We start from the raw sequence: 27,346 nt of genomic DNA, 5'->3' as shown, positions 1-27,346 counted from the left end.
CTCACAGGTTTACCTGAGGGGCCCATTCTTCCCATCAACATAATCTTCATTTCAGATTTCTATTTCCGTGAAAGTGAAGTAGCTCAGTCGTGCCTGACTCTTTGTGACCCCATGGACTGTAGCCTATCAGGCTCCTCCATCCATGGGATTTTCCAGGCAAGAGTGCTGGAGTGGATTGCCATTTTCTTCTCCAAGGGATCTTCCCGACCCAGTAATCAAACCCGGGTCTACCTCACTGCAGGCAGATGCTTTACCATCTAAGCCACCAGGGAAGCCCCCTTAGCCAACTAGTATTACTTTAACTGACTGTACCTAGTAAATGAAGGCAGATCTTCTTCATTATATGAAGATGCACTCATCATTCTATGGATGAAGTGATGTGTTGGTTCAGTGCTAGGTCTCATTTCTGTTTCCTGGAAAAATACAAGTAAGACACAAAAGAGTGTCTATAATAAATAAAATATACCACAACATTTCCTTAGTTATCTATATAGCCAGCATTTCTGACCAGGCACACTTTGTTTGGTCATGAGATTTCACATGGCTTTCCAGTAAATAAACAGATCCCAGTACACAGAGTTTGAGTGAGATTATTGACCTGATGAGCTCCTGAACTGGCCAGAGTCATATCCCTGTGTTTTGTTTTCTCTGGTTCATTGCTGCTTCTGAGTTAACTGGAAAGAAGTGAAAGTTGCTCAGTCATGTATGACTCTTTGCAACTCCATAGACTGTAGTTCATGGAATTCTCCAGGCCAGAATACTGGAGTGGGTAGCCTTTCCCTTCTCCAAAGGATCTTCTCACCCAGGGATTGAACCCAGGTTTCCTGCAAATGGATAATCCATGGGATTGTCTTACTAGGAAATTCTAAATCATGTGTAATCCCCATACATATGAGTAAGGTACAATTTTTGGGGTAGGGCTAACCCAAGAAGTCAGTGAGGCCCAGATCACCACTAGAAGGGTACAGAACCAGGGCTAAGAGCTAGAGTTTATGGGCTGTTTACAGGGGGAATATTCAACATATTCAACTAACAAGCTGGATAAGTAATTTTTAAGAAGATAGTTGGTTAAATAACTTTCCCCAAAGTCACACAGCTACTAAGTGACAAAGCCAGAATTCAAACCCAGATAGGCTGAATTTGCATGAATGTTTTTATTCCCCTTCAAGTCCATCTTCTGGTCCTGCCCACTGGAATGGAGTTGGTACACACAAAACTTCCAATGAATATTGATAGGTCAGGGTACCAAAACCCCCCACAACCTATCATTTTAAATAATTAGCTTGTATTTCTCCTAACCAGTTTCTATTTTCTGTTTTTATTGTCCTTCTAAATAGCCTAGAACTCTTTCCATGATCTGTTTTTCTTCAATTGAGGTTCCTGGCTTCATCTGTTAATCATTTCCCTTTTGTTGTAAATATCATCAGAGCTGGGAGAGACTACTTGGGATCCAGTTGATGCCCTTATCTTCCTACCCAATGTGTATTACTTGGACTAAGTTTGTGAAACTCTCTACCCTTTCTATAGAAACCTGGTCACTGATAGTTACATTTCTCACTTACGCTCAGTTGTGTCTTTTTCTCCCAAGGCGAGTTTGTGACAGTCAAACATTTTGAGGTAGTTACATCAATGCTAGAAACAGATCTTAGTGTCTGTTCATATTCCGTCTGTTTTGCTGGTGACACTTCAGGAATTATAGTTACACTGGATTTGGGCTGACATTTTCCTACTGACAAAAATTTTTTCAGACTACATTTGCTAATCGGTGGCTTAGGGTGAGCCACTGTGCTGGTAGTGAGATTCATGTCTTCTTTTACTTGATCTTCAAGTGGGCTTTCTGGAAATTCTTCTTCTTTTATAACCTCTTGTAAAACAACTTCATCTTCATCAGAAGCTAAGCTTTCTTCTTTATTTTCTAAATTTTCTTGACTAATATCATGAGTTATTAACCGAATGATAAGATCTTTTTTGCTTTGGACATCTTTTAAAAGCTCCACTTTGGTGATGTCGGGCTTTATTAAACTCTGAAATGAATTCCTACTAGAAGCCTGGAATTAAAGAGACAATGAATGTTAAAAAACAATCAATTCAGTCATTTTTGCTGTGGTTCTACTGTATTGAATAGTAAGGCAACTTTCACATGGTTTCTATTTCAATTTAGTAAAATTACTTATCTTTAAGTGCCTTTTACTTATATATTAGTCATATATTTAAAAGAAAAATGAAAATCAAAAGCAATATTTGCTCTTTTCTATAATTCTTTTTTTGCATTCAAGATTAACAGTCCAGTTCAAAGAAGAGACCCTAAGTTTCCTCCTTTTGCTTCAAATTTTACATTTTACTCATCAAGAAATGCAAAATGCATACTTTAAGTACACTTTTCATAATTTGCTTTGAAAGTCTTATAACAGATTTAGACATGATAACATGTTTTTCTGAACTTCTTATTAGGGAACTAATACACCAATCTAAAGAAATTTTCATGAAAAAGACAAAGTGTTGGCTGACCTGGATTTTTAAAACTGATGAATAATGGCAAAATTGTGAAGGACTTTGAATGTTCACTCCTCACCCCTCCAACACCCTAATCCTTGGAACATATTTTCCAAAGGAAGCTTCAAAGAGTAAATTTTCATTCTCGTCACTTCCCTAGTCAAATGTTACTTTCCATTTTGCAATGTTAAAGACATTAAGGAAGAGACCATTACAATTAAACAAATAACTTTTCCCATTTCTGTAGCCTTTTGATGATGCCACAGAACTTTTAAGTTAATTTGAGTTATCAATCTTAGATCCCTCTGTAACACTGCAAACCAGATTTTCAGATAAATGCTGCCTTAAAGGAATATCCTTTGTGCAAAACAAAATTAAAGAACTGTAAGAAATGATCAATTTTGGTTATCTGTGTTGGAGGGAAAGGGGTCAAAGACAAAATAAAAAGATCATTGTATATGGCTTTGGAATGTGGATGTGACACAGTATGAGCCTTTAATAGGCATGTGTCTGGTGTATTAGGAAGTTTTGATACCTCAAAATAGCAAATGAGGCCTGGCTTGTGGATTTCTGACAGAGTTGTCTGGGTTTTCTAAAGCCAGCTGTTCTTTCTGGAACCCTCATCCTCATACTGCTGTTCAGATAAGCTGCTGCTGCTAAGTCGCTTCAGTCGTGTCCGACTCTGTGCGACCCTGTGGACTGCAGCCTACCAGGCTCCTCCGTCCATGGGATTTTCCAGGCAAGAGTACTGGAGTGGGTTGCCGTTGCCTTTTCCTATTCAGATAGCTGGAAGGAATCAAAACAACTGAAGCATGCTTCTCGATCTGTGTCTACTTTCCTTAAGGCAACTTTCACTTCCCTTAAGGTTAGCAGGGGTAGTTGTTTTGGATTAGCTATTCTCTTTCAAGTTCCTCTGGGCTATAAGAGATAGTTAAACTACTGATAAAAGGATGTAAGAGAAGAAAGCAGGTAACCAAGAAGAAGAACTGATGGGTATGTCTGCAGATGGTTAAGAAGTAATGACATGAGAGTCATGTTCTACAGTTTAGATAGATTTTGTGCCCAAGGAATTACTTACATATAAATGAAGACTTCTAAGTAAATACTAATATAATTTTGAAAGCCTAGAGAGAAAAGGACATTTGAGAGCTAGAAAGGACCTTTATCTAGTCCAAGAAACTAAGGACCAGGGAGATTTCCATCAGTGTATGACAGTCTCAGTATTTGGAACAACAACAAAAAAGTACCCATCAATGTATTCACTAGCTCTGAGACTTAGTTAAGTGAGTTGGAAAATGGTGTTAAGGAAAACATGCTCCTGGGCCTAGGCTCCAGGCAGGCTAGTTCCATAGAACTTTGCTCTGTTTGTGAGCCACAGGTGTGTGAGTGCACAGTGCAAGAGGCTCATTTACACCTAGGGGCTTTGGTATTCAATGAGAAAATGGGGTTGATCAGTGGAACTCTATCTCCTGGCAACACTGCCCCTAAGATCAGTAAACAGAACTACTTTTTCAGATAGTTGCATTGTACTAAGGACAGCATTTTGGCAATTCAGATCCCCATTACTGAAGTACATTTGGAGTCCAAATATGGGACTGCAGAGAAACTAGTTCATAAAAATAGCACGAAGACAACTGGATCCAGAACAAGGCTAGAATGGGAAAGAAACTTAGTTTGTGCTGAGGATGTATATAGAGAACTGGGAAACAAAGGGAACAAAAGTGAAATAAGAAGAAAACTCTAAAGAGCTTTTGGTCTGTTTGTTGATAAATGTTACTAAGTGAAAACAATACTTCTGAGGAGCTTTAAAATTGAGGATTTCAATCCAATAGAGACTAGTTTAGCTGATATTCTAACTGGCCCTTTTGGACTCATATAGTACTATGACAATGTATATCCATTAAAAAGAATTGTGGGAACTGTCAGAATTGTATTTCCTCTGAGTTGCCAAATGAAAACTACAATTCCAATCAGCTCTGTTTGCTATTAAGGGTGTTCCTCTGCACTCCCATTCTTCAAGAAGTGGCAGTTCAGTATGACTGGCTACTGGAAACTAGCCTGCCACCTTTACATGAGCCACATCACTGATGGGGTTAGTCCCAGGAAAGCAGAGGATTGTACTGGAGGAATCAGAGTCCCTAATTCTACTGGGCTGGGCAAGAAAAATTGACCATACTTTACAAGTGTATTCCCACAGACCTCCCTGAAAAAGGAAATCACAGAAGGACGACAGACAGGTCTTACTAATTGCTCATTTCTTTTCACCACTGCCTTTGCACTTACCTCTAAAGGCTTTACATTCAGTCGTCCCATCTGATCCAAAGAAATACGTTTTTCTTTCTTTCTGTTTCCAGCAGCAGTTATCTCAGTTGAGTAACGCTTCCCATTTATTGATGCTCTTCTCAATGTTTCAATGCTATGTCCAGTTCTAGTTAAACACTCGGTCTGCAGCTTCTTAAGAGACTGTGTTTTTATAGAAATGACCCCTAAGTGCTCTGCAACAATGTCGGGATCAATATTAATTGGTTCTTTGCCAAGGTGAGGAATTATCCTAACTGAAAGCTCCTCTTGCCTTAAACCTTGATCTAACCCTTTTTGCTCTAGTCCAGGTTCTATTTTGATAGCATGCTCATGCACCTTTTCAACAATTCGATCAATGTCCAAATCACCAAAGAGATTAGCACATGGATCTCCTGAGCTAATCATTGCTAATGGACAACTGGAAACTTTCCTGATAATTAAAGAAGCCACTTCTTTAGGAAAGATGTGGTTTGTATCTTTCATATCATGATAAAGTTCTTCATGTGTTCCAGATTGTTGTAGTACACAATTATAAACAGAATCAACCATCTGAGAAATAATTTCTATGCTTTCTGGATTTAAAAAGTATTCTTCAGGATTGGCAGCTACAATACTAATGTTTTTCCTGGAAATTTCAGCTGTCATGGATTTTGTTAATTGAGATGCAATTTTATTTAACTCAGGCTTTGATAAGTTTTCAGCATCTTTGCTTGAGGCGCTTGGCAACTTGGCTAGTTTAGCCAAGAACAAGGCAAGTATTTCCTCTAAAAACCTGGCATCTAATACAGCCTCTTTTTCGGTGGGAGGCTTTTTCTTTGACTTTAGATCATCAATAATCTTCGCCACCTTTTCCATAATTTTGACGGCTTCTAGAACTAACTCTGAACTTGATGTTTCTTCCTGTTCTTGAGGATGAAATTCTGAATTGGAAATTTCCTTCACCATTAAAAATCCTATTATATCAGAAAGGACATTGCTCTTACCCATTAAATCTTTGTACACTGAAATATGGGAGCCACAGTGCTTTAAAACAGTGCTATAAACAGAAGTAACTATTTTTTCAATAGTTGCACTATCTGTTAAAGATACAGTGGAGGACTCTTTGACCCGTGGCACTACGGTAATATGACTTTTAGAGATATATTGTTGGAATGAACTCAAAATTTTTGAGCTTATTTTTTGCATTTCAGTGTTCAGAGAATTGTTTTGTTCCTTATCTGCTTTTGGAAACATAGATAGAAGCCTTGACAAAAACTTTACAGCAATTTCTTCTATTATGTTAAAAGGCAGTTTGTAAGCCCAGGATGGTTGAGGCTGGGGAACTTCATTGGTTTGGATAATACCTCTAAGGATATTTTCAATAGTACTATCAATTTCTGTACACTGAAGTGGTGTTAGTTCTCCAGAAAAATAGTTTTGTAACTGATTTCCAGTCACTTCCTGTACAACTAAATTAACTATGGCTTCTGAAAGGATTTTGCAACCACTGCTAATACACTTTCGTATGTTCTCTTGAGATCCAAATTGAGGCAAAAGATTATTATAAACAGTTTGAACCACTAACTGAATAATTTCATCATCATTAGGATGTAAGGATTTTACGTACTGTATAATCATATCTTCATCTTTGGAAATCTCTGTTTTAACTGTACTTGCTAACTTCATTTGAAGGAAATCTAACTCTGTGTACAAATTATCCTCAGACATTTCTGTTTTAGCGTTGGCTACTGTTGAAAAAATTCTTGATAGAAGAGAAGAAATTATCCTTTCTAAAAATTCGTAAGGCAGCATTATGGTATATGGCGATGATGTTTGACATTCTTTGCAGGCTGTCTGGGCCACTTTATGAACCTTTTTCATAACTTTCGTAGATTCTAGAGGCAAACATTTTGAATCTGAAACCTCATCATAAAGTAGCAAGTTTAGCTGATACTGAAGAATTTCTTCTATTACTGCATTAGCTAGCCTTTTCGCTAATTTTTCAACATTAAAATTTATGTCCTCACAGATGGAGTCTTGTGATCTATAATCCTGTAAGATATTGCATATAGAAGAGTGAACAACCTTATTGACCAACATTTTATCAATTGATGGTATTTTAGCCATAAAAAGTGTCTGATCTGAAGAAGGTATTTTAGTTGCAGGTGCCATGTTATGTATGGGTGGTATGTTATCCATAATTATCTTTTTCTTGGAAGGTCTTTTAACCACAGACAGTTCTTTTTGCCTGAGAGGTGCTTTATGAACTGCTGAAATGTTATCCTCAGATGGAAGGAACTTAATTCCTTGATCCGGGTTTAATACTTTAATTTGAGCATCCGAAAACTCCTTTAACAGGGAATCAATCAGTTTCATAGCCATGCCATGGAGCTCAGCTGGATTTACATCATTGGTTACATTTTGACATGCATCATATGTATCCAGTGAGGAAGAAAAAATCAATTTGTTAATTATTTCAGAGATAACATCTTCTAAAAAGTTAGCAGGGAAAATCCTGGGTTTATTTTCTAGTAGGTTCTGAGGATTGTCCCATTTACGAGGTTGTCTTTGGATCTCACTCTCTTCGTCTTTTGGAGGAGCATTTTGTTTAGCTGAATTCACTGAGGCATGCTGGGCAAAATCCTTGCCACAAGCTTGAGTTACATATGCTGCATTTTCACCTAGGAGACTTGGGTAATTTAAATCATCCACTGGTCCTTGGAGAGAAGATGTTTCTAAAACATTTCTGTAAATGCTTACAGGGACATTCTGGGCATGTTTAGAATGTAAGATCTTTTTGTCATTTGTAGCTGGGTAAGCTGGAGAATCCCTCCTCTTTTCTTGGATCTCTGTATTTCTCACCTTGGATGTCAGAGATGGTAATTCAAGAGGTATATCCCCCTTTCCTAATGAACTTCCTTTTTTCTTGTCACTCTTTTTACCACATATTTCAAAACCTGGTTCCAGGACAACTTTGTTTTTTATATCATCCATAGCTGGTGAAAGATGTTGATATAGCTCATCACCTCGCCCTTTCTCATCTTTTCTAGACACGCGGTCTTTCTTCTTGATTTCATTCTTTGTAAATGCTGTACCCAAATCCGGCCCCAGAGTATCTTTACTTTTCACACTGGTTGTAGTTGAAGTAAGTTTTGATATGTTCTCATCTTTTCCAATTGAAGTTTCCTTTTTTTTTTCATCCCCTTTCTTTTTCTTTGCCATACCTCCAAATGACTCTAATGCTATGGTAGTTACTTTGCTCTTCATACTACTACTTATATTAATACATATTGGCTGCTGGATGCTGCCTGTTTTCATTAATGTCTTCTTTTTGAAGTTCTCTTTTCCATTAACTGCTCTGCCATCTATTTCCAAAGTGTCCATTTTGTTTTTCAGGTCTGAGGTTAGGGGAATAAGTGTAGAGAATTGTTCTAGTGAAGAAACTGGGTTCTCCTTCAAGCTTCTGTTTATCTTTGTAAAGGTTTTATTTGGTAGGTGTTGAATTCTTTGCATGATGCTATCCACATCTAGAAATGAAAACAAGGTGGAAGACCAGCCTCCTGAAAAAAGTGGCTGAATCTTGAAAGCAGAGATTGCCTTCTTGGTTAAAGCAGCAACCATCTCTATAACAGTGTTACTTCTATCATGTTTCTGAACATTTTTAGATCCATATATTTCTGTCACCTCATCATACACAGAATCACATACTTTATCAACTGTTTCTTTATCTACTGGTGGAAATGAAAACATTTTTTCAGCATTTGTTAGAACTTTAATTTCGCTTTTCCTGAATTCCCCTATCAGAACATTTGCAAATTTAATAGCCAGGCCCATGATACTTCTTTCCGATATCTCTTTGTCCTTAGGATTTTCAGCAATTCTTGGTAGAGTATAAAATTTGTGAACAAGGTCAATGACAACATCTTCCAAAAATGTAGCAGAGTATACAGAAGTCTGGGGGAAGGACTGTATTTTTTCTTTAATGGGATTCAAGAGTTCAATGACATCATCAATTCTGGGTAAGTCACTGGGAAATGATTTTTCATCACATAGAAATGGTTGCAGATGGTGGTCCATAATTTCCTTCATAATGAAACCAGCTATTCTCCCAAGGAATGAGCCTCCTCTTTTGTATGCATCTTTCTGTACTTCATCTTCAAACTTAATTTTTTTAATAATATTGTTACATATAGAGTCAACAAAGTCATCACTTGCCCCTAATTGCAAATTTTCCCCATGTTCCTCTGCCTCGGCAAGTCTAATCTCATGTTCAGAAATTTCTGCTATAATATCATCAGTTAGTTTTGAAGCTGCATTCACAAACTCATAATCTGGTGGCACCTCTTCCTCGTTTGGTTCTATTTCAGTCTCAGGTGAAGGAAACATATGTGCCAGAAGCTTGTAAATCATATTTTCTAAAAGGGAACAAGGCAATACAGTAATGCATGATGGCAAGTCATGGCTATCATTGTTGATGGTGTTGAGTACATTTCTGATGATATTCTCCTCTTGGAGGGAGGAATAGGAAGAAGTTTCTAATTTTCCTAAAACTAATGACTCCACCTGATAATCATAAATTTCTCCTAACAGAAGATGATATATTTTTTCCCCAAAACTAACAGCATCATCTTGTATAGCTCTATAAATATGAAACAGAGATTGATAATCATCTAATACTTTTTCATAAATAATATTAACAGTTTTTTTAACCATTTCTTTGTATACTTCTGAAAAATAGAGATTTTCATTCAAGTGATCTGCAACTAAAATTTGTGAAGTGGTGAATTCCAGCACAATTGATTTTACTAATCTTGTAACAATATCTGTAACATTGGCTTTTGCTTTACATGGATTTTCAGTAGCCAAGACATATGAGAATATACAAAGAATTTTGCATAAAAGCTCAGAAATTACCTCCTCCAAAAAGACAGCTGAATTCACAATGAAGGATGATTCTCTTTGTTTAGGATCTATTGCTCTCTGCTGATAAATTTGCTCCATTGTACAAGGAAGACTTTTATCTCCAGGTAAAAATGACTCAAGATGATGGTTAAATATTTCCCTTATTATATAACTTGCTATTTTTGTTACCGGTATATTACTTATGCCTTTTTTATCTTTCGAAACAGACTGGTATAGCTTTAAATGAGAAATGTCAGTATATATGGCATCAACCATAGCCTGGATACTGTTTTCTGAAATTACACTTTGTTTTTCATTTCCATCTTTGATGATGCATATTGCATGTTTAGAAATTATTGACATGATTTCATCAATCAGTCTCACAACTGTGTTGTTGAAGTCTGACTGCAAAAAGTATGGGTCTTCTGCACTGCAGTTCAATAGACATATCTGAGATAAAACCTGAGTTACTATTTTTTCCAAATGTGTATGTGACAATATGGTGGTATATGTTGTACAAGTCTGTCTTCGGAGTCTTGATGTATTGATTGCATAATGAACTCTCTTTATCAAAACATCAGCATTGAGTTTTGAATATGATTTGAAAGGCAGCTTTGCTATGAAATATGGAGGAATTTGGAAATCAAAAACTTCAGCCAGGATAATTTTAGTAAGCCTCTCAGCCAGTGTCTTGGTGTCACTGAAAAAGTCCTTATTAGGTTGCAGTTCATATTCTTGTAAAACCTTGCTATATGCTGTATTGATCATTTTTATCACTATGTCTCTATCTACTGGTGGCAAACACAATTGTTCCTCAGCATTTTCTAGGGTACTAACTTGGACTTTTGAGAATTCTTCTGTTATCAAATATATGAATTTTTCGGCTGTTTCCAACAGTTCTTTTTCTGAATCTCTTAGTGATTTTGTTTGTACAATACCTAATGCTCTGTGGAATATTTTGCTTAAAACTCCAGAGATCACATCTTCCAAAAAGGCTGAGGGGTAAACACTGGCAAAAAAAGAATGTCTTCTTCTTGTACTATCAAAGTATCTATATGATGAAGTAAATGGCAACTTTCCATACAAAAATGGATGAAGATGTTGTTGGCAAATATTTTTAATGATAAAACTTGCTATTCTATCAATAAAAACATTGTCACTGCTTGTGATATAGTGCTCAACTGCTTCTTGAGACCCAGAGTTTTGCCCGATATTTCTGAGTGTGGAATCAACGAGACGCTGAACATCATCCTCTGAATAAATAGATTCAGTTTCATCTTCGTCTTTTGAAAATCGAATCTCATGTTGAGAAATCTTCATCCTAATATCACTGATTAACTTTGAAGAGATTTCACTGTGATTGATTTCTGATCTATCTTTTGGAGTTTTGCTGTATGGAACCAAGTTAGATGCAGAAGGAAAGATTCTAGATAATAGTTCTCTGATTATTTCTTCTAAAAATGTATATGGCAGCAAAGTGTTATATGGAGATAAATGCTGGCTTGGCTGGGTAGGTTTAGTGATGCCTCTAAAGATGTTCTGAATTATGTTCTCTGCTGTCAAAATAGTGTAGGAAGAAGCTGACAAATCTCCAGAAAACAGCGGATGAAAAAGATAATCAGATATAGCTGCTACAATTAAATTGGTGATATTTTCTGCAAAAATATCACTGTCTTTGATTTCTTTACTACCAACAGCCAGCCCATGCTGTTTCAGAACATTCTTATAAACTGAATTGACAAGTTCATCCATGGTGTCTGTATCTACAGTGGGGAATGGCTGCTCTTGGTCGTCATGAAGAATGAAGATTTTAGCCTTCTTAAAATGGTTGTTTATTGAGTTTACTATTTTTGGGGTCATTTTATCCAAATCACTCTCCATGTTATATTTTGGATTGAAGATCTTTGATAATAGTCTGGCAACAATTTCTTCTACAAATGCATTAGGATAAAACCTTATACCTAGTGATGATGACTTCTGGGGTCTGTGTGACCCTGTGACTTCACCGAGAACCTCTTTAACCATATTTGATATTTCATCCAATGGAGACATTGAATGAGGTAAGCCGTCTTCACACAAAAAGGGTTGAAGATGATGTTCAATAATCTCTTGAATAATAAGACTGGCCATTCGGTCAACTATAATTGGGCTTTGGCTTTCTATACTTTTCTGTATTGACCCAAGTGAGTCAGACATCTGCAAAATATTATTATAAATAGACTCCACCATATTTTGAAGGTTTTGTTCTGTATATACACATTGACAATCATATTTAGTGAGCCAAATCTTATGCTTTGAAATGGCTAACAAAACTTTATTTATTATACAGGTGGATACCTCATTAAAATCTGAAGTCTTTAAGTATTTACTTCCTAAGCATGAAGCCTCACTGGGTGGAGGAATGAGCTGAGATAATAGTCTTCTGATGACATCTGCTAAAAATGAGTATGAGAGCATAGTGATATAGCCTGTTGAATGTTGACTTTGGTAATTAAGTTCACTTAGGTTGTTTTGAAGTTTCAGTAGTATATTTTCGGCTTTGAGAGGGTAATATGAATTAGGCATGAGCTTTCTTATAAAGCACAATGGGAGCTGGTAGTCTATACTCTCTTTCAATATGCCACTAGTTATCTGTTCTGCTATTGACATGGCAGCATATACCAGATGATCACTACAGGTAACTTGAAATGTGTAGTCCCATGATACATCATTATAAACAGAGTCAACAATTTTACTAACAGTTTCTTTATAGACTGGTGGAAAACACATCTTTTCTTCAATGTCCCGTAAAACAGTGACTTGAGCAGTATTAAACTCATTCACCACGCAGTTGATATCTAATATATTCGTCTCATTAAGCTGGGCTTCAGTGATAGTCACATTTTTGCCTTGCAATGAGGTGGTGAGATTAAGAAAAATGTCCGCAATTATTTCCTCCAGAAATGTGGCAGAGTACACGCCCGTGTTCATGCCTCCTGGATATCGTATGTTAAGAAAGGCTATTGCCTTTTTATCTGGTCTTCGAAGAGGAGGTAGAGAAGGGAGTTTTCCTGAAAATTGCTTACTGAATGGGGTTTGCATCTTGGAATGAATCACCCTAAGATTATTTGATGGTCCTGTCAGAAGTTTGCTATCATAACTCATGAATCGCACAGAGTTTTTACTCTGTTTTGATTCTTTTAATTCTGGCCTTTTTGCTTTGGGGAAACTGGGAGGTCTCTCGCTTGTCCTGTATGTTAAATGTTTGTCTGTAACTGGTGGACTTCTGGGAGGTTGCTGTATACTGCATGACAATTTTTCCATTAAGGATTTTACCAAACTATGGGAAATAATACTAAGCATAGACTCTTGATCTATTTCTGCCAGATTTTCAAAAAGGTCTGACATGTCATATTCCTCAAATGGTAAGCCACAGTCCATTGTTAAACTGGAATAATCATCTATACTTTGAAGTGTGTTGAACAGCTGACGTTCTGTTGATATTTCATCAGAAAGAGGACTATTCGTAAGAAAGTTGTTGGTTGTACATTCTTCTAAAAGCGTTCTAATAAGTTTCTCACACACAACATTCAGAAGAAAAGCTGATTTAGGGGAGAGCCCTAGGTTATTTCTAGGAATTCTATGACTTTGCGGGTTATTTGAAGATAGGAACATTTTTCTTGCTGTTTTACCAGAATCTGTATCCCAATTTGGGCATTCATCTGGCAAAAACAAATCGAAAACAATATTGAAAATTTTGTTGACTACTTCTTTGGATTCAGGAGATCTTAGGCTACCAACCAGAGTGTTTAACTTACATGCTAGAGAATTTAGTTTACCTTTCTGTATTAGTTGATTAAGTTGGTGAGTTGGAGCTGATTTCCAACCTTTGGCATGTATCTGTCTTTTCATAGTTTTCGCTTTGTTGCAATTGAGCAAACTATGGCTTTTAGGTGTGGAGAGTGATTTGTTTTTTCCTTTGCTGTCAAGGTGATGATTTATTCCTATTTCTTTGGATAGAACATGGATCACTGCTATTAAGAGATCCTGAAAGAGATCACTGAAGTCAGCCACAGCTGCTTTTGGGCAATAAATATATTTTGCTTTCACAGAAACCACTTTTGTAACATCTTCCTTTAAAATGTCACTATTTAAAAGGATTTGAATAATGACCTCAGAAATGCTTAAAGCAAGTCCTCTGATAGAAACGGACTGATGCTCAAACAGTTGGGAATGAACTAAAATAACCTCACTACAAGTTGTGTCTTCATTTCCTAGTGATTTCTGTTTTGTTTCACCATCTCTGGTACAATCAGAAATGCTTGAAATTATATAGGAAATAACCAGTTCAGTGAGATGTTCACAAAATTGATTAAGTGAAGAATCAGTGTTGATGCTTCTTAGAGGCTGTTTTGATTCATATTTTTTGGTTAGTGGTGTGGAGCTAATAGATACTTTTTCATCAACAGGACCTTGAAACAAAAAAACATTGGTATTTAAAATTTTTTTTCTTTTAGTTTTTTAATCTAAATTTATTTATTTTAATTGGAGGTTAATTACTTTACATTATTGTATTGGTTTTGCCATACATCATCATGAATCAGGTATACACGTGTTCCCCATCTTGAAGCCCCCTCCCTCCTCCCTCCCCGGGTATTTTTTTAACATGCATTAAGGAACAATGTTGACCATTCAAAATACTGGCAATATTTTATATATGAATTTCACTTTGGGTATACCTTACTCAAGAAATAGAAAAACCTAGTCAAGAAAGGAACTGAGTTTTCTTCAAATGTCTATTTCCCACCTGTGAAATCTTTACTTCTGCTGGGAAGCCCATTTAAAATTCAAATCTCTAATTGCTGGTTTCTTTCTTGGCTAGCTATGTTGCTTTAAGAAGCTGGAAATTCTGGGGCAGAAAAATTATTTCTAGCTTTTACTGTTACAAGGCCCTAGAGTGATTCCAGTGATCTTTAGAGATCTCATATAATTCTTAAAAACATTCTTGGCTATTTAGCCAACTATCCCATTTGGGATTAAACAGTATATAATAAATTGAACAGGATGAAACTGTTGTTTGAATGTGTTGACATATAAAAATAGCTATTTCATATGGTTTCAACCCAATATATGCATAGGAACATTCATAGAAAGGGAGTACAGACAGCATACTTGTCAGCATGGGTTTAGAGAATTATACCTAAAAAGACTTTAGGTCAGAACACTGGAACATGGATAGAACCAGAAGTTTAGTGCCACTGTCCTTATAAACTATCGTCAATAACTTCAAAGACTAACTGTATACCTCAAAAAGAAGTTGGATAATTAGTCAATTAACTATGCAAGAAAGTGAAAGTCACTCAGTCATGTCCGACTCTTTGTGACCCCATGGACTCTATAGTCCATGGAATTCTCCAGGCCAGAATTATGGAGTGGGTAGCCATTCCCATCTCCAGGGGATTGTCCCAACCCAGGGATCGAACCCAGGTCTCCCTCATTGCAGGTGGATTCTTTACCAGTTGAGCCATAAGGGAAGCCCAGCTATGCATGAAGTCTGACTATAATGTAAGAAGTTGTTTTTTAAAGAACTTAAAAAAAAAGCAAAACCCTCTTGGAACTTCTGTTTGGGAACTGCCCTTAAAGCAGTTTATGTCTTAAGCAAGACATCATTTCATAGCCATACCTCATGCCCAACCAAAATATCCCACTTTAAATTATGCCTATTTAATCTCATCTGTACAATAGGGAAAACTGAAAAACATCCCTCCATATAAAAATTATGGAAATGGGTAACATTTTTTCTTTTAGCATCTTGCCCAGTTGAAAAACACACAGCTACACAGGTAGATAAACAGCCACCCCAAATCTAAGGCTATTTTCAGAGAAGTGGTAAATGTAGCTTCTTGCATGTGAGGGCTAAAAACAACGCTCTTAACGCTGTCATTGACTTTTCTGCACCTAAAACCATACTATCTCTTTATAAGTCATCCCTAACTCACCTCTCGTTTCAAAGTTGTTGAAATGTGTGACCACTGATGTAGTAACATATCTTGCTACTAGGTGGACTTCATGTGGTCCCAGTTCCCAATCAGCAAAAGCAATGACTCCAGGCTCTTCAAGAGTTTTCTCTAACTTTGGGTACTTATTTTTCCACTTTTCCAGTAAAATGGAATCTTCTCCACTTGCCACAAGGCCTTTGTTTTCTTCTTCAGTTCCATAGCTGTTTCTTTTTTCCCATATTTTAAGCAGGCTTTTCTCATTCTTTAGTTGTTCAGGTGTTAGGCAATGAAGCATTTCCTTTGATATATAAAACGGCTTCATGGTTTCCATATTTTCAGTGCTGTGTGATGTTTGATTTGAAAGGCCAAAACTTGTCAGCATGGTATTGACAATATCTTCTGCAGCTAAAGATATTTTGAGTGGAGAAATGGTAGTCTGTATTTCATCTGGGTTAACAACTGGTTTGAGGGGCTCATAGTGAAGCACTCTTTGATTTTCACCCTCTTCCGTTTCTCTGAAAGACATGGGGTGCTCTAGTGCTGCCTGTGCAGAGTCACTGGATTTCTGAGATGAAATTGGTAAGACAGTGCCTTCTGGGAGAAAGTAGTCTCCTTTCACAGCTTGATCAGAATGGCCGAAGGCTTGGGCTTCACTTCTAGAAGATGATGGTTTAAACTCTGATTCGAGCCCTTCCATTGATTCTATGGTTTTAGTTGAATCTCCTATAGAGTACCTGACATATGAAGGTACATCTAAGGAAGTCTTGTCCTTTATTTTCATATCTTCCTCTGAATAAGACAACAAGCCTGAGATCTGTGGAGGATCATCCCAGCAGCTAATTCCCTTTGACTTTGAAGTGGACATTTCTAGTCCAGTTGTAAATCGGGAGCAATTAACAGTACAGGGATTTTTAGCTCCTTGGAGTAGATTTTCCTTTGGATGGCTTTTGATCATTAACTCATAGAAATAAGTGCACTGGTCTATCAGTGTGCTGATGATCTGACTTGCTACGATATTTTCTTCAAATATGCTAGTTGAAGATGGTTCCTTGTGGCATTTTTCTTTGTCTAGTTTGTTCTTAATTATACTAAGCATGTCAGTGACAGTATTAACAGCATAAGTAAGCAATTCTGAATGGAAAAGGTAAAGCTGTTGAAGGGCATTGTGTATGTTTTCCTGGGAAATCATACTACTTGATTTAGATTCATCAGGAAATGTAGTCAGTGTTTGTAACTTGGGAAATATTGTTTTCATTGCTGGTTTCTGTTGCACAGCAAAAAAGTTTTCAATAGGTGTTCTCACAATTTCAGAAAAAGCATATGTAGAGACGTGTTTAAACTGTAGGTCTGCAAATGACTCTAAGGTGTTCAGAACCCCTTCCAAGATCTGAGTGATCTGGTGGCCAGCGATCCCCAGTGTTTTGTCTTTCAACTTTGTGTTGTAAGTTGGGACATCCTTGAGATTGTTTGTTCGTGAAGAACCACATTTTCTTCTAGCAGCAGTTTCTTTCTTGCTTTGTAGTATTTCTTTACTATCCATTGTGAACATCTGAGTCAGGAAGCACAACTCTAATTTTTCAAATAGTTTTTTAATGATTTCCTGGCCAAATATATTAATTTGTGCTTGAGAATCCTCAACTCTAGAAGCAGCTCTTTTAAAAAGATGGTGACTGCTTTCACATGGCTCAAGAAGTGACAAACTTAAAAGTGAAACAGATTGTTCTAATTCTTTTGCTTTTGTTGAAATTACATTCAAAACAGCCTCGGCTATCACCAGTAGCTTATATTTTTCGTTATCCATATTGCTTGATTCTGTTTGCCATTTGTCATACATTTGTTTAAAAATATCTTCTTTGGGGAAGAGTTTGTCTAATTGTGAAGAAACAGTCTCCAAAGAGAAATGGGCTTCTGGATTTGCAACAGAGGTTGTACTAAAATACCCCCATGGAAGTTTGAGATCATCTGAATGTGAGCCTTTTATTGGATTGGCCAAATTATTCTTCATAGCATGTAGTCCTTGCAAAACTGCACTCACTATTCCACTTGCTCTCTCAATTTGATCAGAAAGTAAAGTGTTTTCATTTGCCACTGCTCTATTTTGCCTCACCTCTTCAAATTCATTCACAATTGTTTGCAGAATATTATGTAGTATATCCCTGGCATACATTTTTAGCTCCGCAGTGGGGAGTTTTGCTCTCAGTGAGGGATTTTTGGCCTCCCCTATTGACAGTAGGTGTGGGAGCCCAACGGAAGTCTTGGACCAGCTACCTTTTAGGGTCTTCTCTCTAGGACCTAACTTAGTTTTGCTTTGGGCTTTAGCTCCACTAGGTCCGACCTGTGGTTTTGTTCCAAATTTAGACAAAGAGGTAACTTTTGATTTTGTTTTAAAATTTGTCTTAACACTTGCCCTAGGGCTGCCCTTGGGGCTAGCTTTAGAATTGCATGGCCTCAGAATTTCATCAGATTGACCTTTAGGGGATGAATTCTTTTCTAGATTCAGCAAAGCAAAATCTGTGATCTTTTTGAGAACCTTTTGAACCAAGTGTTCGCCCAGTCGCAATGGAGAAAATTGCAATAAGGTGTTTTCCAATGAACTGACACTTCCAATGCCTGTGTAAGGATGAACTTCTGGTATCACAGGTTTAGGGGGAACACTGCTTTTTTCTGCTTGTTTCAGTTCTCTAAAGCATGATGGATTCATCAGTAATCCATCACTGCCAGAGGCTTCCATTTCTCCTCTCTCACTGTTTTCATATAACGAGGTCATAATTACTAAGAATATTTTTGTGTAAACACTTTCAACTATGTCATTTGCAACACTGCTTATATGTGACTGTAAGGCTTTTTTTCGTGCTGATGTTTTCATTTTAGAATCAGATGTAAAGTGGGGGAGTTCACTGAATGGAGAACAATGTTCTGTATTTTCCAATACCCTTTGATATGCCTTCTTTAAAATTTCCTTAACTACACTTAACAAAGAATTTGTTTTTTCCTGTCCAGGTTCTCCGTTTCTAAATATTTCCTCCAATGTCCTTCTCTGGTTTTCCATTTCTCGTGTTTTTTGGTTTTCACCTGAGTATTTTGAAAAGAGAGACAGTTTGGTGTTGTCTTCCATTTTTCTTTGACCTGGCACTATTTCATTTTGTACAGCTAGTTGGGTAACAAGATCGGGGTCCTGCTTTGAGTAAAAGCCACTTGCCTTCAAAGATATTTTATTACATAAACTCTTTAAGATGTTTTTGATAGTTTCACTTGCAATGATGTTTTCTTGAAATGAAGTATTGTTTTGATATGTATACATCTTTTGGATTTCTAGGTCTATGTCATTTTTTATAAGTGTCAAAATGGTATTGGCGATTAGGTCAGCATATTCCTTAAGACTAGCTTGTGATATATGAATTGCAGGTCTATGGTTTTCTCTGTAATGAGCTAATGTGTAATTTGTGACTTCTTGATTGAGAATGTTTCCAGCTGTTGGTATTTTCGGGACAGTCACATCTAATGGTGTTTGGTTTGATTCAAGAAACACACTGCCATTTTGTTTACAATTTGTAAATTCTGAGCCAACATCTGGTTTTTCTCTAGTCTCAGGATGAAGAATAAGTAGCCAATCTATTCTTTCTGTGGCAAAAGATTTTAATCTATTCAAAATAGTTTTAGTAATAAAGTGAGCATTTTCCTTACATGGATCAGGAGCAGAATTCTTGGCATCTTGTTTCTTAAGTACCGTTGTCTGATTATCATCAGAAAGAGCTGATTTCAGCTGAACATCTCTTCCCTTTCTTGCAAAAGGAAATCTCTCCCTTTTCCTTTCATTTACTGAATCTATAACAGGAGGTTGCTTACGCTTTGCCCTTTCCTTCACTGAGTCTGTAACAAGAGGTTGTTGACGCTCTGCCCTTCCATTCACTGAGTCTTTAATAGGGGATTGTTGATGCTCTGCTTTGGAAAATGCATCAGAAAATGCTGTAGACAATCTTGGAGAAATGGAATCATTTGCACTGATGCGAACCATGATAGCAGAAGTGAGATTTTGAAGAACAATATCCACCATATCATTGGAAATCATAGCAACGCACTCCTTAGGAACTAAAAGTGTAAGAATAGCCTTATTTGCATACCTAGGGTCCCTTTCAGGTTTTGTTTCTAAATGTCTCCCACTTATATTACTTTTAAGAGTGGATATAGCAAGTGGGAGATTATTCTCATCTATTGTTTCCTCACAGATATCAATTAAGATACCTTCAATGGTATCTAGTATTTGAAATTGAAGTTTTTTACGATAATCACTTTTATTGAATAGCTTTTCAATAATATCTTCTGGTGCAACTGGATCAGTCTCTCTGTCAAATACATTTTTTTCATATTTGCCTTTAGTAGACACAATATCTAACACTGTGCTAACAACTTGACTTGGAATGCTTTCAAAAGCCACAACACTTTGAGTTAAGAATGGACTTATGTCTTGATCTAATTTATGTTTGATTCCTTGTAAAATTTGTCTAGCCACTTCTGTTGCATACATATTTAATTTAGAGGCACTCAGTTGACATATCGAGGTGGTCTTTCCTGATTTACTGTGATCCATTGAGCAACAAGAAAATTGGTCTTCAGAATGTGAATCTTTGGTGGATAACCATGGTTGTTGTAAAGCAATCTCATCCTGCTGTGAAGGTAAAGCCACAGGAACTGTGAAACTGATGTGAGGACAAAAGAGAGCCTTTACTTTAGAAGTAGCAAATGCTTCTAAATTTGTTAATATTGACTGTACAATATCTTCAACTACATTTATTTTGGTCAGTTTACCAATATTGAAAGTGGATTGAAGTGTGCATGGATTTCTGTCCAGTATGGTAGAATAAACAGGGGACTTTCCTCCTTGGGTATGTTTAGGAAAAGAGATATCTGCTGGAAAGGTGATAGTATTATACCTATTTTCACTTTGATTTCTATCTGTCATGGCAGCAGAATGAAGTTTTTGAAATATGGTTCTAACGACATCATCTGCAACAATGGTTACATCTGCTTCAGACACTAAAGGGCCCACTGTTTCATCCAGGGAGTGAACAGATGTTTGAGCAAATGGTTCATCATCAGCATGAGGAATGTCACATAAATGGGACTGGGGAAGAGTAAACACCTTTAACTGACCAATTAAATCATTCTGAAAAATTTCATTCAAAATATTTCTTACAATGGGCACAACTGGGGAATTTTTTGGCTCTTTGAGTTCTACTTCAAAAGTTTTTAGTGTTTTTTCTAGTTCCTGTTGCTTAAGAGAATCTGATTTAGTTTCATCTTCTGCTGGTCTTTCCTCCCCAGCACTTTCTTTCTCTGTATCTGCAGGATCTTCTAGATATGAATCTGGGTCAGCTCCTCCAGGAAGAAAATTTCCATAGATTGGCCTATATCTGTAATTTTCCATGCCTTTCTCTTCTGGTTCAGGTTCATTAAACATATCTGGAGAAATTGCATCTAAAATGAAATTGACTAAACTCTTAAGTATTTGTTTCTCTTGTAGTGGCTTACTTATACATGTTTCCGAATCTGGCAAGTTCATGTTTAATTCAGTTTGAAGAACTTTCAAAATAGTACTTGACACTTTCTTTGCGTGCCTGTATAAAGTCGACTGCAATCGTTTTTCATGTGTGTTACCACAAATGTTGGTATTTTCACTTTCACAGTATGTCCTGTTCTTTTTATTTCCACAGATTATAGCACCAAGATTTTCTAAATTTCTATTGGCAAACCCTTCCAACTTAGCAAAAACCATTTCAAAGATGTCCGAGGCCAAGGTTTTCAGTTTATTCAGATGCTTTTCTTTTGTGGTTCCCGTTTTGGGGGCAGTAGTTTTCCCCTTGTTAGTTACCTCTTGGCTACCTGGCCAGGTCACATTGGATGCTATGCTTGAGATTATTTCATAGCATCTGCTCATTTCCTCAAGAAGCAAAGCAAATGACGGGCTATCAGTGTTAATATGCTCTGAGATAACTTTAAATTCTGAATGTTTGAAAATGCTATCTGTCTCAACACCACATAGTTTTGAAACAATACCTTCTAGAATTGTATGAGAAATGAGCTTAATATTGGACTGCAGTGTACTGGTTGTTCTCAAATTCTTATTGATCCCCTCTGTATTTTGCTCATCAGATAGGGGAGAATGTGGGTGGTCTCCAGTGAGCTTGCATAACATATCATACAAGGCATCTCCAATTCTATCTAACACTTGAAATCTAGTACATTGGTGAACTTCCTCCTGCATGTGAGGGCAGTGAGAAGGCAAAAGTTTTTGTTGATCAATGCCATCAGTCCCATGTGAAATTTTAGACCTTAGCTTATCTGAAGGGAGTAAAATATTACTTTTATCTGTGTTTCCACTTAACACCTCACAAATGCAAGTAGCTAATGAACTTGTCATAATGTCATTATTTAGCTTTGTGACAACAGAGTCTAATTCATTCTCAGCGTCAGCAAAAAATCCTGTATCTCTAAAGTTCTTGGGAGGGCTATCCTTCCTAACATTTAGATTTTCCCTATTGTGTTGTAGTTCTTTCTGGATAGCATCCAAAACAATTTTTACCACTTTAGTTGTGAAAGTACTAAGGTGAGATCGAAACGAAGATTTCTTGTCAGGAGCAGGCTTTGAATGGGCAGCATGGCTTTCTGGTTTGAAGCAGGTTTGTAATTTTGGACAAATAAATGAGTTCAACTTCTTAAAAATTGTGTTAATGATTTTATCATTAAGGTTATCTACGGATTCTGATGTTGAGCCACTTGTTCCAGATTCTACCCAGGGAAGTTTTGTAGGGTCCATGCTAAGTGCAGATAAAAATTTCATATTCCTTTTACTGTCAAACCATATTTGTAATGACTCTTTGTTTGGTACGTCAGCATTGTCTAGAGAAGTTTGATGTACTGATGAAGAATGTTCGATAATATGAAGAGAAGTTATGTGAAGTATTTTTAATATATCATCTACAATATCTTGAGATACCGTATGGATTTCTGACACAGAGAACATCTGGTCCATCGATTCTTGATGTGATGGATCTTGTGGTTTTCTTGAGGTAAGAAGTGAAGCCTCTCTACCATCTTCATAATCTGAGTGATCAGATGGCCCAGAAGATAGATCTTTGAACATCTTTGCTAAAATGCTCCTAATTATATCTTCTGAGGCTTTTTCTATTTGATATGTTTCATCTTGACTGAAAAGCAAAATGTCTTTATTCAAACCTGGCTTGTCTTTTAAAGGGTCCTTATTAAAAGCTGGAAGGTCAGTATTTAATCCCTGATCATGAAATGCTACTTTGTGTCCATAAGCAGGCTTTGTAGGTAAGTTCATATTTCTTTTGTGTTTAAAATCAGCATTTTCCCCAGTTAACCAGTAGTCAGGAACCTGTTCTTGTAATTTTGCTTTTTCGTCTTTGATAGATGAAATCAGTACATTTTCTACAATTCTGTCTATTTCTTCATTTTTGTCTTCAGAATAAAGGACCACACCAGGAACATTAATAGGTGGAAACAGGCTCCCACACCTAGGAGCACCAGCTACTCCAGTCCTGGTGAGTCTGTTCCTTTCTTCAGTGCCAGAGGGACTGCTCATTCTGGAGTGTCCGCTCTTTCGGACATCTGTTTTCACTGGTTTCTGATGTAGCTGAGCCAAGAGAGCATCAAGTAGCTGTAGGATGATCACTGTTTCTTCAGTTGCAACTAGCCTTTCATTATGAAGTCCAACTTGTATATAACCTAGTACAGTGCTGATTGCTTCCTTTATATAACCAACCAGAGAGGACTGGGAACAAACAGTTGACACTAAATTTCGTATTTCTTCTTTGCCAATCAAACTGGCAGCATCAGTCTTAGCACTGGATTTCCGTTTGCTGGCTCTTTGAAGGAACGTATATGTTGGATCTTCTCTGTGTTGCTGAGAAGCTGGGTCAGTAGTGATTTTAAGATGAGCCAATTCACTTTGCTTAGAAGATGCAAGGACCATCAGCTTTTCTAAAATCACATGAACCATGTCCTCTGCAACATCATTCATGTTCTCCAAAGCATAAGGCAGTGAAACTTCTGAAGTTTCTTCCTTTGGAGAAATAAAATATTCTCCACTGACTAAATCTGGTTTAAAGTGAACTGATATATTTTCTGGTGAAAATTCCTCAGTACATGTTTTCTTAACTGCAGACTGTAACTTCTCAAGCACATTTCCCATAATTTCAGCAGCTGCTGAGGAAATATCAACATTGGAGAGCAAGTCTCCTTTGTCAGTGTCAGTTTGGGTAGGCAAAGATTCGGTCGTAACAGAGGGGATGGTCTGGGTTAGTTCAGACACCATTTCCTGAAAAATGTTTCTTAAAATCAACTCAGCTTCCTCTTTTAGATGATGTTTAAAGTTAACAAAAACATTATTTAACTCCTGCATCTCATTGATAGCTTTTGCTTTTTCATCTGAAGACAGTGGGCATTCTAGGCTATCTGTTTCAGTGGTAGCATCTTTACATTTCCTAGTGTCTGTTTCAATCTGTACAACAGGGTGACTATCGGATTTACAGGTTTTAAGGTTGGGGGATTCAGATATCTCATTATATTTAGGTTTGGGGGCTTTAGGTTTGTTTTCCAAGTGTTCTTTCCTGTGATATGTTGTTTCTACATCTGTTCTTTCTTTACGGGCAAAAGATGATTTTGATGATGCCACTGGTTGCTCTATTGACCTGTCAGCTGCCTCTGTACAGGGCTCTGCCTGAACCATCTTACTTGTTTCATATAGAAATGTCTCACAGCATGTGCCGCAGCAACTCTCACTATCAGAAGAGAGGGTAGAGTTATCAGGCATTGGGCATGTAATATTTTGCAATCTTTCTTCATATTTTGTGATGGCTGGGTATAATACACTGGTCACCGCAGCCACGACCCAGGTCATTACATTTTGAATTATACTGTTCAGTTCTTCAGAAGTTACCTGGAAAGGAGGTGAGTGGGGATAGAAGGGAAATCATGTATAAATTACTCGTTTTAGGGACAGCAACTAACTTTTAATTCCTTATATCAAACAATGCATAGTTAGAATCCAGCCATGGTGTATAAAGAGAACATAGGAAATCTATTTAGAACACCAGATTAATTTCAAGTTGGTTTATTCTCTATGGCTATGATCTATTTTTTGAATAAGATTTCCTTTGATTCAAAATATCTTGGACGCTATACTTGTGCTCCTAAATGTATACGTATATCATCCCCTAGATTGTCTAATTGTTGAATATTTATTGTGCAGTGTAGCACCCTTAAAGCTGTCCATTTTATCTTTATTTCAAAAATCTGAACATATGCCTAGAATATACTTGAGCTCACTGTTGGTGAAATTTAAATGTTAATGAAGTAGTACACCCATTGAAAAATAAAAGCAGAAGAAAACAAAACAAAAAATCCCTTGGAACTATATAATAGTTTATTACTGAGGGTAAATGGCTTCTTGGTTAGAGAAAAATAGCCAAGCTCATAGAAAACAAATGCTCTAGCAAGAGGTAAGACTATTTTATGATCCAAGTGATACTTAAAAAAACCAGATTGCCTCTAACTATTTCATGTAACAAATTTGCAGTTCAAGCATGTATCTGCCTTTGTGGACAGAGTCTCCTTTTATTTAGGCATCTGTTTAGCTAGGAGATGAGGGTGAAAAATAAAGCCTCACTGTGGAGAGGTCAGCCTGTGGGCTCCCTGGCTGGTCTGTTGCTGCCTTTCTTGGTCAATTGACTGTGTTGATTTGCATATGCAAAACACCACAACCACTTGTTTAAGTTTGATCAATGGGCAACAATTAGCACTGATGATTTAACGGAAATGAACAGGCTTAGGTCCAATAAAATATTATCAGTGCAAACTGTCTTATATTGGAAGGCAGAGGTCAGCTCAAGAAACAAATATATTAATTTCAGAAGGAAAAAAGGCTGATTCCCGAACTTGGCTCAAACAGCCAGAAAGTGGAGCACTTGAGGGAAGCTGGGGTCTCTTTCAGTAAGTGCTGAAGTAGAAACCCAGGGCCTGGACTTGAACAGCCATTTCCTCATGGTTAATTGTGTTTATTGTTAGAGCTTAGACAGGGGACCAGGGGCAGATGACAAGTGCATCTGCCAGACTCTATAACTGTTTGTGTACGTTTACTTATTGCAGATATATTTGGCGGTCATAAAAATCCTTTTGCCTATAATAAAATAGCATTCTTTTTAAAGTTGTTATTATCCTCAAGACAGCCAGACCAAGCATGTGTACTTTCCACAGGAACTGTTTCTCAACGCTATGGCTACAAGCCAGTGGCAGCAAAGGCTGGATGCCTGGCATTTTAGCTGTGCATTGTTTGATATCCTGGCATTTGGGCACCGGATTCCCTATCATGTGGTTGTTCATTCACAATTATCTCTGAAGTTAGCCTCAGATTGTTCAAGGTTAGGCCAACATTCAGAGAAAAGTTAACACCTTGCTGAATGTAGCATATTCTCTCCTGACCAGTTAGAGAAGGTTTGAAGGACACCTCCAGGAAAAGTCATGTTATTAGAATTCATTTCCCAAATCTCTTAATGTATGTTTTATTGTGATAAAATGCACATAACATACAATTGACCATTTTAAATTATACAGTTGAGCAGCATTAAGTACATTCACAGTGTTATGCAAACATTACTACTATCTAGTTCTTGTAATGCATTTTTTTCACCTACAGTGCAGACCAGAAAATGGCTACTGAGTTTGAAGAACATATTAATAATCTGAAATGACAGCATACAGTTGAAAGACACTTGTTTTACATAAACATGACCTAAATCAGATACTTCTAAGAATCACATTTAAACATTAATAAATAAGTTACTCACCTTCTTGGTCTAAATTGATCAAAATCTGTTCCAATACATATGAGCTAAGCATTTCAATACATATTATTTTCTTATTACCAGAGATAATGTACAGTAAGTAGATCTACATTATTACTCTTAGGGTAGCTGAGAAGAAGCATGTCCAACTTTGACATATAAAATTGGGACATTTGTCAAGTTTTTAATGAAGTGAAATGTGATAAGTAGAATCTGATTTTTAGCTCATTTTCACTATACTATTAAACCAAGAAGTATCTTTCTGGTGCCAGTATGTCTCAGCCTTCGTTGGACGGTCTATGAAACTCTCATGTACGTGTGAAAAAGTATGTGAATGTGCTACTCCCCTGAACCCCTTTCTAGCTCATGTTTCCTCTGTCTAGCCCCAAAGTTGGGACTTATCAGACTTACCTTATGCTCTTCACCTGGTCCAAGTTGCAGCTCTCTTGAGACCCCCTTCTTTTGATGGAGTAGCCATCCTAAGATTCTTCTTACTCCCAGGAGAATTACGAGATAGATCTAGGCATCTTGGTTCACTTACCTGAAGGGCAGGGTGCTCAGCCCTTCAGCCAGATCTGCAAGGGTCTGCAAAGGCATTTCCGGTAATGCCTTCCCATTATGGAGTGAGTGTGTGGTATTGGATGTTTTCTTTGTGATGATTAAACCTCCCAAAGCTCCCCCAATCTACCCTCCTGAGGCCCCTGGGCAAAATGGTGATAACAGTAACTTTGTACCCCCCATAACAACAACTCTTTGAACAATAATTTCGGACCTTGGCAAAATTCAAGATTAACAGAGAGTGAAAGTCAAGGAAGAGAAAAAGGCAAAGAA

General features: G+C 37.1%; 1 protein-coding gene across 1 annotated transcript; it reads right to left on the bottom strand.

Moving 5' to 3' along the window:
* Nucleotides 1-293: 293 nt before the first annotated feature.
* On the bottom strand, nucleotides 294-27,112 carry LOC138930829 (fibrous sheath-interacting protein 2-like). The gene is made up of 5 exons (XM_070291230.1): nucleotides 27,057-27,112; nucleotides 15,654-24,454; nucleotides 4,777-13,376; nucleotides 1,563-2,048; nucleotides 294-413 (listed from the first exon to the last, which is right to left on the bottom strand). Exons 1-5 carry the CDS (start codon nucleotides 27,110-27,112, stop codon nucleotides 294-296), a joined length of 18,063 nt encoding a protein of 6,020 aa, XP_070147331.1.
* Between the last annotated feature and the right edge of the window lie 234 nt (nucleotides 27,113-27,346).

Source organism: Ovis canadensis, chromosome X (genome assembly GCF_042477335.2).
Source record: "Ovis canadensis isolate MfBH-ARS-UI-01 breed Bighorn chromosome X, ARS-UI_OviCan_v2, whole genome shotgun sequence".
Lineage (NCBI taxonomy): Eukaryota > Metazoa > Chordata > Mammalia > Artiodactyla > Bovidae > Ovis > Ovis canadensis.
Note: the sequence above shows the minus strand (reverse complement) of the source record. Positions and strands in the feature narration are given on the sequence as shown.

Excerpts from the sequence above, each read along its gene's own strand:
- LOC138930829 (XM_070291230.1), bottom strand. The coding sequence starts at position 27,112 with ATGCCTTTGCAGACCCTTGCAGATCTGGCTGAAGGGCTGAGCACCCTG. Across the intron at positions 2,049-4,776 it reads TGAATGTAAAGCCTTTAGAG|GCTTCTAGTAGGAATTCATT; the intron begins GTAAGTGCAAAG and ends CTTTAATTCCAG. Across the intron at positions 414-1,562 it reads AGAAAAAGACACAACTGAGC|GAAACAGAAATGAGACCTAG; the intron begins GTAAGTGAGAAA and ends GTATTTTTCCAG.